At 42.4% G+C, this 9,483-nt stretch overlaps 2 protein-coding genes across 5 annotated transcripts in view; one reads left to right on the top strand and one right to left on the bottom strand.

Moving 5' to 3' along the window:
- RTF1 (RTF1 homolog, Paf1/RNA polymerase II complex component) overlaps positions 1–3,348 on the bottom strand; it is a 48,305-nt gene extending 44,957 nt beyond the window's left edge. Inside the window, exons 1-2 of the mRNA XM_025205314.1 lie at positions 3,270–3,348; positions 3,002–3,033 (exon numbers count right to left, since the gene is read on the bottom strand). Coding sequence (XP_025061099.1) covers positions 3,002–3,033; positions 3,270–3,348 — 111 coding nt within the window. The remainder of the gene's footprint in view (positions 1–3,001; positions 3,034–3,269) is intronic.
- Positions 2,488–9,483, top strand: part of NDUFAF1 (NADH:ubiquinone oxidoreductase complex assembly factor 1) — an 8,052-nt gene continuing 1,056 nt past the window's right edge. Inside the window, exons 1-4 of one of the 4 annotated variants that reach the window (XM_006024608.3) lie at positions 2,488–2,511; positions 5,239–5,869; positions 7,883–8,068; positions 9,229–9,303. In XM_006024608.3, coding sequence (XP_006024670.1) covers positions 5,360–5,869; positions 7,883–8,068; positions 9,229–9,303 — 771 coding nt within the window. In that variant the 5' untranslated portion in view covers positions 2,488–2,511; positions 5,239–5,359. The other 3 variants (XM_006024609.3, XM_014520366.2, XM_025205306.1) reach the window with 3 other exon arrangements.

Genomic DNA, 9,483 nt, shown 5'->3' with positions numbered 1-9,483 from the left:
CGCCGCCGGGCGGAGCCCAGCCAACAGCACGTGGCCCCGCGCCCGCCGCCCGGCCCAGCCGCCGCTCACCATGCGCCGCACGTGCCCGCCTGGCCTGGAACCCGCGCGCCGCCGAGTTCCCCGCAACAGAGCCCCTCTGTTCCCCAACAAAGGCCGCGGGGGGCCGGCCGCAGCCGCTCCCCTGCCTCGCTGCTCTGCGGAGCCGCCCCCCGCGCTTCGCCCAGCGGCCCCTCGCCTGCTTCTCGGGCCACGGGGAGCTTCCACGTAGAAGACGCTGATGGCGAGAGTCAGGAGGGGTCACTTACTCCGCACCCCAGTATCTGGCCAGCAAAAGCTGGGGGGACACTAGCCCCTCTCCTCCTTTCAGGCCTCTTCCCACAAGGCCCCTGCTACATGTTACATATATCGCACAATTCCCCGCTAAATCGCACTAGAAGTGTAAACCGGCCACAAGTGCAAAGTAACTGTCCCATGAGGAACTAGTAAACCACGCAATACATCTATTAGACCCGACCTCCCACCCCCCAGCAAAGTCATTATCACACACAAAAATGACTCTCCAGCTATAAAATGCCAAATACAAATGCAAAATACCAAATAAAGTTAGTGCTTGAAAATATGTGGCAGCTCTATAGCTGGTTTCTTGCCAGTTTTAATTTGAAGGCATGGCAGAGCTCCAAGGTGACAGATGAATGACAGCCCTGGAGGTTGGAGGAGCAGGAATTTCCTCTTGAGGGCCCTGCCACCTGTTTGGATTCCAGCTAAATGGAAACCAGCCATGGAGTTACACAATTTCAAGCACTAACTTTATAGCAGATTGACTCTCTTTATAGCTGGATGGTCAAGTGTGATGATTACTCTGCACAGGTGGCTGCTCTAAATGTATTGCATGGTTGAGCAGTCAGACATGTGATAATTACTTTGCACATATGGTCAGTTGAAATGCATTGCCGGATTCACCAATTAACTGAAATATATATAAGGTGTAGCAGGGGCCAAACAACCTGTTCTTTGCAGAAGAGGATTAATGCTGGAAGTTCTGACAGCTTAAGTGGCATTACTGTAAACCACTGACTATTTCCAACAGAAATCTATGGATTCCCTCCTCTCCCTCCTGGTTCTGTCCCTGCTCCTGCAATGTGCTCTGCTCAGGGTGACCTCTGCACCCAGGCAGAATATCTTTAAAGCCCAGTGCGCTCTGGACAGGCATAAATATCCAGCTCTGCCAATCTCTTAGCAGGTAAGTCTCAGAGAGACTATTGGCAAGAGAAGCTGTATGCTGTTCCTAGGTTTGGGTAAGAATTAATGGTTATTTTATTAATAATCATGTATTCAAACAATACAATCTTATATTATTGTTAAGATTACAAATGTTCACCTCAGCCATTACAATTAATAACATTACATTAATAAATTACATTAATTTTAAATGTAAAGACAGGTTTTGAAAGTCATGAAATACTAAGTAACAAAGATCCAGGTACATCAAACAGCATTTGCTCTGGACCACTCACCCACCCCCAAGTTTTTTCACTTTCCTATGTGCTCTCCATGTAGTGTACTTCTCTGATAGCCATGATGCTCCTACAATTAGTTAACCCCTTCTAGACCTGGGAGGCTGAGCCATAAACCCTACTGTTTCTCCTGTAAATGTCATAAACACTATATAATATGTCAGTGCTATGCATTTCCAAAGAAGCTTGTAGGATGTGGTTTTAAACATGTTAATGTAAGTAAACTATGGTTTAAATACAGATTACATGTAGCTGAACTGTGAACTGGCCAGGTATATGGAGTTTTAGATAAGTGAAAATAAACCACTAAATTGCTAATCACGGTACGTCTAAAATGTTGGCAGCTATAGGACAAGACTTGCCTGAGTTTTCAGGTTGCAAACATCAGTAGACTCAGTCAAGATCCATACCTGTTGGGCATTCACAGAGAAACAATATGCATCATAGTGGTGGATGGAAGAACCTATTTTTTAAAAGTTACCCAAACTAATGATGATTTTTCAAGATAGGTTAATATCTTTTTGTTTGTTTTTCTTTTTTTTTTTCTTACTATTTTGAATTATCAGGATGTTAAGGATTTCCTGAACTCTGCAGGCTATTGGAATATGTGGGGAGATGGGAGGAAAGTAATTCTGAAAATCTTTGTACATTTATACTGGGTGATGAAAATTGGGAATAGAGGCCAAGAAAGGAGTCATTGTCATCAAACAGTTTGTGATGTGTATGTTATGAAAATACGGCATTTATTTATTAGAGATATATGTTGCCCTTCCCAACAGACCCTCAAGGTGACTTACAGTAAACGAGCAAAATAACTTATAAAACAAGAGAACAAGCAAGAGCACAAAACAACTTATGAAATCTATATTGAAGCAACATATAAAGCAACCCCCCTCCCCCAAACAATATCCCAGCTTAACTTTGCTTGCTAAACGCCTGCCCAAATAGAAAGGTCTTACAGCACTTCCACATGTATGCCATGCAGCTTGTTTAAAGGGTCAGGCTTTTTTGTATCTAAGTAATATGGGCTGCTGGAAGTTTCTTCAAGGGCTACTGGGTTTTCGGGGGTTTTTTTTTTTTTACTTTGCAGTAGTTCGGGGGAAGTGCATTTGGCTGATGCTGGAATCGCTCCCAGGAAGCAAAACAATATTTTTTAAAGAAAATAGGACTGGAGAGGACCACTTATGTCACCAGGTCTGGTCTCCTGCCATGACAGGTGTCGCATCAGATGCACTTTTTATACTCCAATCAAATTCTGTCTCAGTATTTCACATTTTTTACCCACACAGCTCTGACTGAAAGGCTGGTGTAGAACTTCACTGCCCTGAACACCAACACCAACCCCCCTACACACACACACACACACACACACACACACACACACACAACAGCCACCACCGAAAAAACCCCTAAGCCCTCCTCCCCAAAACCCTTTGATCTCAATTTAAAAAAATGCACCGACCAGTAAAATAATGTTTTATACTCACAGAGCCTTTCAGCTGGAGCCCTCGGGGCAAGTCTCAGGACAGACAGGCAGGCAGGCAGGCAGCACGTAACCCTCACACTCGCACCCAAGTATCATTTTTACAGCAGAGGAGGGAACGGGACGCAAGTGCCGGGTGCTTAGGGCCAGGCCGAGTCGTGGTATGACTGGGACTGGAAGGCAGGAGGAATCCCGGAGCCCTGGCCTTGGCTCTACCCACTAGCTGGTGCTGCCTCCCCGAGGGGAGCACGGGCTGTGCTGGGGGGACGAGCCGGCAGCGGCCTGGCGGGCTGAGCTGAGTTTGTGCCTGGCGGCGAGGCCGGCCCGGGGGAGCGCGGTGGCTTTGAGCATCGCGGACCCTAGAACCCCGCGGCTTCCTCCGGCAGGGCGCGGAACCTTTGCTCTCGGTCGCGGTTGCGCGGCGGGCTCTGATCGCGGCCGGACTCGCTACGTCCGCCGGCAGGTGAGGACAAGGACGCGGACGAGCGCGCGGGGGGCGGCGAGGGCAGGGTGCTGCCCCTGGGGCGCTCAGGGCCGCTGTGGGGCCGGGGGCGGCGCTGGCGGGCTCCACGGGGTGCTGTGGGGGAAGCAGCTCGGGCTGAGCCGCGCTGCAGCTGCCCCTCTGGAGAGCGCGTCTGGGGCGGGGACGTCATCCCCGCGTCATGTTGCGTCACAATGGTCCGAGCATGGCGCAGTGTGGATGGTGCGGGCGGCCCTGGCAGCGCGTCCGGCCTCAGCCGCGGCCCTTCTGCGTGGCTGGTCCAATAAAAGACCCCCATCCCCAGGCCAGGCAGCACTTCCATAGTTATGCCATGCAGCTTGTTTAAAGGGTCAGACTTTCTTGCATCAATGTTGTATGGGCTGCTGGGAGTATTCTCTAGGGATATTGGGGGAGTTCTTTTTATTTTACTAAATACTAGTGGGGCGGGGGGACGGACGGGACGTATTTGGCTGATGCTGGAATAGCTCATAGAAAGCAAAACAATACATTTTTTAAGAAACCTGGGCTGGAGAGGGCCAGTTGGGTCAAGTCTGGTCTCCTGCCATCGCAGGCGTCACATGGAGCAATTCACCTGTGCCGCCTTGTGTCGTGGGGCAGCTCGGTGCGTCCCCTTCACTGGGCGCAACACACGTCCTCCCTTGTCCCACATCTCCCCACTTGCCTCACTGCTCCAGACCCACGTGGGGGCGGGGGGGCTGGCTGAGTGGGGAAGCACTTTTCTCCCTGCCCCAGAACCAAATAGGGCAGGGGGGGCTTGTCTCTGCTGTGCCAACCCATCCCCCTTGTCATAGGCTGGTTGAGCAGGGGAAGCACTGCAAGGTAATAGAGGTCTGCCTCAGTAGTGCAAGTCTGTTGATACTTTTTGTTGCACCACTGATTTTCCTGTTGTGTGGTGCAACAAAGAGTAAGAAACTTTATTTGCTCAGCTTTTGTGCTGCCTTAAAAAAATTAAGGCAGCACAAATGAGGAGTCAGTCAACGTCGGTTTCATCCCTTGTCTCCATCCTATGTAACATAATATATCGTATTTTATATAAAACACATGAACAATTTATATATTGTACAGCATACATATATTTTAGTACATACATATCTCTTTAGTACATCTTTTTTATTTTAGTATATCTTTATATATAAATGCATTGGATAGTATATATGTTTGTAACATATTTAAATATCGTTATTGCATATACATAAAAATATGATACAACCCATTTTATATATATATTACATTATAATAGTATGTGTGTATGTGTGTGTGTGTGTATATATATAAAGATTTCAGTGTGCATGTATAACAGCTATGTCTTATACATAAAGATGTGATACAAAGTGATAGGACTGTTTGCAAAATTATGGCCACGCAGTGTTCCACAAGGGTTAGGGTTAGGTTAATCAACTTTCAAATTTTCTTTGCAAATTTCTGGTAATGCTGCAAGTGACATCTACTTTTACTGTGATTAAAAGAATGGAGAATATTTTTTTATTTTCAGTTTTACTTCAAGCATTTTGTCTCGTGATTCATGTTGGGAATCTTATGCAGCAATGGCAGGAGAAAAGCATAAAAAATAGGAAAATGCTATTGTAAAATGACAAAAATCAAGAAGACACAGCAGTCATAGAATCTGATATTGCTTTTAACTGTTTTTTAAATTGGTTAATTTCAAGCCAGTGTCCTTTTACAAGTAAAACCTTTACAAGTATGCTTGTAATCTCTTTCTCTCATTCCTCTTGTTACAGGTGGAGGAAACAAGCTACCTTAACATTTGGTACATCTAGTAATCTTTTTTGAAGACTTTATTTCAGACCTGGTAGTGCCCATTCTCAAAGTGAAATTTGATCATCCTTCAATTCTACCTTTATGGCTGTAGCTTTTAAACTACTGGCTAGTGCTCGTCCTCTTAGGGAGTGCCAGAGGCACAAAGTCTTGCATTCTTTGCTTGGCCCTCTCGTCACTAATCACATCTCCAAAATGTATAGTAGCTATAGGAGACCAGGAATAAGCCCTGATGACACTCCAGTCTGGAAAAAAATTGATTTCAGTACTGAAAAAGCAGTGAATGGGGTTAAAAAACATTTTAAATTACTAAAGTCTGAGATAGCAGAGCATGTAACAAGTTATGATGGCCAACCTCTGCATGTTCACTTATGGGAAGAGACTAGAGTGGTCTGGAAATTCCACAGCCAGAAAGATTTAGATAAATGGATAGCTAGCTCCGATATAGAGATTGGAGGGAAAAGTGAAGCCTACCTAAAACTAGGCAAGAATAACCAAAGTGCTCTGTTCTATGGGACCCTCAATACTGAAGTACCTCGTGATGGGGAAACAAAATACAGTGGATATTGTGGATTTAAAGCCAAGCCACGACTGGTGAGTAAAACTTAATTATTTAAGTTAACATTCAGTATTTTATCAGGGACCTCTTATTCTGCTGTCAGGATGGGCGATTAGGGGACTTCGGTACAGATATTTTTCTTCTGATTACCTCTTCAATGTACATTTGTTTCTATTTATTAGAAACTCTCCTGACACAGGAAGGAGAGAAAAACATTTTGAGCTCACTGCACTCACAACTGGAGAAAAAAATCATATTTGCCATGGAAAATTATGAATAACTGAAGTGTTTATTTAGTGCAGGGAGCTGAAGGGTGAACTCTGTTCTAGATGCTTCGTAGACTGTCCATTGAGTATATTGAATCAAGTACAAAATTCAAACTCTTGACTTCTAGTGCTGGTTGCTTGTTAGGTTTCTTAGTCTAAGCTGATAATACAATCTGTATTCAGATTGACTAAAACAAAGACAACCTTTGCTAGGCTTTTTAACAAACTTCTTGAGGCTTACTTTAATCTAGTTAACTCTGCTGTGTTATACCAGTGAGAATAAATTGGCTTTTATTTGTTGCAAGTAAATTGGGACAGTTGAAGAAGTATGAGACGTTCTGCCTCAATCCATTTGCTGATGTAATCATTGCCATACTCTGACTAGGCATAGTTGAAACTTTAGCTCAGGGCTAAATCTTTCTTAATAAAGGAGCGTTTTTTTCCTTTAATCACCAAAAGTGGATTTCCCATTGCACACATGGTAACTGAGTAAAGGCAAGCTTAGTCTCCTATAGCAAAGTTTTATTTACAGAATTGGTGCATTTTAAATGACTGGTGCGGTGCTAACTACTTTGTTTATTTAACCTGTATATGTGCGTACCTACAAGTAGTCACAGTATCTAGGCCCAAACTTAACTTTTGTATCCAAACCCAATTTGAGGTTAGAATATGCTCTCTTTTGTTGCTGAAGTGAAAGAGGAAGAATCTGCTATGGAATATCCTTTTTAAAATTCTGTATGTGGATTCTGATGCCTTTCAAAATATGCAAAAGACTAAACCAAGTTATAAATAGAACAGAACAAAAATATGATTTAGTTATAATAGTCTGTTTCCTTCATTTGATGAAAAACTATTGGTATTCATGTTTAGATGTTTCTTAAAAGTGGGGGGGATACCAAGATGAAAAAGCTTGGAGTCAGTTTAGACGAGAGTGCGATTGTGCAATGGAATAAATAACAAGAGTTGTGACCTAATTAATGAGAACAGAAGTAAAAAATTGAGGACTAGGGCTCTGAAGGATAAAGAATGTGAACAGATTTAATCAGAGGCCATACTTAAAGATGGCACATAGGAAATTGGATAGGTTAAACTAAGTGTACAGGTGAACATTCATTCGAAGGGAGATGGCTAAATCCAGAGAATTGGACCCAGATTACATTTCCAGGACTGCCACAGATTTGTGTAAATCTGGCCAAATTGTTTAATGCCTCTTACTACCTTCCCACCTTTACAAAGCAAGTTGAGGCCAACACAAAGCATAATAAATATGAAGGATAATTTTTAATTTAAAGGAAGGCACGTATCTCAGAATTAGCTACAAAAAGTTTTGTAGCGGGGGCAGGTTATTTTATACCTGTTCTTGTTACTTTTCTTTTACCTTCTTCCGAAACTTCTGCTGTTGGCCATTCTTAGACGCAGGATACTGGTTTAAAGAAATACTGTCATGGCAGTATCTGTGTTAATGTGCTGGGAGTGGCGTTTCATTTTCTATAGTGAGATTTGTGATTACAAAATCTGAGTACAAGTCCTTGAAGATGTTACCCCATTTTTGAGATGTCTAACAGCACTGAGAATCATGGAACTAAAACTATTATAATGAAACAAATAGTAAGTCTGGTTTTCCTTATCTTACATTGTGTCTCCTCTGGGTTACAGAAAACATTATCTAATTAATGAAAAGGGAGAGAGGGGGAGACTATTCAAAGGATGCCTCAGGTCTTATTGTAGTAATTCTTATTGACATACTAAGATAAAATTACACACTTTATTAATTTCTTGCAGGGGGTTTTTAATAGGAAGAAATACTATGACTGGACAAACTTTAATAGTCTGCATTTACGTGTCCGTGGTGATGGTCGACCCTGGATGATAAACATTTTTACAGACCCATACTTTTCCCATCAAAAGGATGATATGTACCATTACTTCATGTTTACCCGAGGCGGTCCATACTGGGAGGAAATCACGGTAACCTCATGAATATTTCAACTGGTCTAAAGAAAATTAATTATCTTCAGTACAGTGGTTTTAGATATCTCTGAAATTGAGTACTTAGGGCTCTTTAATTTACTACCACAGAAAAAGTTCCCCAACCAGCCGTTGTTGATTTGCATTGAAAAAACTGTCTTACTTCAAGATTTGTCATGGCAACTAGTACTTTAAAATGTGTATAACTAAAGGAGGCCCCTGAACAAATCATGATTGAAAAAGAAACACTGAAAAACTAATTCCCTTTGATGCTAGTTAGGTTCAGTTAAAAAACTAGGGCACACATTTAGGTGTCTTAAATTTTAAAATCCCACTTTGTAGTGGTTAAAGTATAGGATAGGGAATATTTGGGATTCTCTCTAGCTATCTAGTTTATGAGGCTATTCTAATAAGTGGACCTACAGTAGTTATAACATTTGCATTATAAACCAGTAGCAGCAGGTGCTTCACTTTCTGAATTATTAATCTAAGATTATGGGGCTTTGAGATTTATGGTGAATTATAAATTCTGAGCTCTTGAATCTTTTGGAGGCCAAGATAAAATGGTATTTAGAGGCCTGAGATAACAGCGTCAGCTTTTCACTAGTAAGCTTTCAGCTTTTTAATACTTGAGTCGGAGTGTGTTTTCTTTAGTATATTGCAATGGTTTGAGTTCAGAAACGATTAGCTCTAGTGCTACATATTATTGTTGTTCATCAGGTTAGTAAGAAGTTACAGCTTCATGTATACTAGAATCTCATTTGAATAAAACATACATTGGGCTATACCTTCAGGTGTTAGTGGGAGAAAAAGAACTCCACTTAATAAAATTTAAATTCAAGAGGTATTATGGCATCCTAAACATGTAAAATATTTATGTACTAGTTCCCTGCTTGTAGTTTATGATTGCCTTGTCTAGCACATGATGATCAAGTAAGAGTCCTACAGCAGTAGCCACCGCAGAACATGGGACTGAAGCTGACTGCAGGGGAAACCAAAAGGAATTTGACCTGTTCCTCTCATCCTTTGTGCAAATTCCACATGCCTTGCTATGAAACCGAGGCCAAGATGTGTATTTCATATCCCATGGGTGAGGGTTTTCCTTTTCCTACACTCATGCCTATGTAAGTGAAACTGAAGCCTTTGTTTCTTATTGTCAGATTCCATTCTCCAAGTTCTTTCTATGTAGTCAGGGGAGAGTCCAGGATCGCCAATTTCCACTCTGGTTAGACAAAGTAAGTTTTTCCATTGCCTTACTTCTCTTTATAGTTTTGCTTAAAAAACCCAAAAAACCCAGACTTTTACTTTTTGAAGAGATGAAGTCTTATATTAGTAAGGTTTGAAACATAACTGAATAGTTTGAGAGAACAGTCTCAGGCATCAGACCACGCACCAGTTTGACTGACAGAAGTTAG

This window comes from Alligator sinensis, unplaced genomic scaffold (genome assembly GCF_000455745.1).
Source record: "Alligator sinensis unplaced genomic scaffold, ASM45574v1 scaffold108_1, whole genome shotgun sequence".
In the NCBI taxonomy this organism is placed as follows: Eukaryota; Metazoa; Chordata; order Crocodylia; family Alligatoridae; genus Alligator; species Alligator sinensis.
The sequence above is the reverse complement of the archived record's forward strand: the minus strand, read 5'-3'. Positions and strand labels throughout refer to the sequence as shown.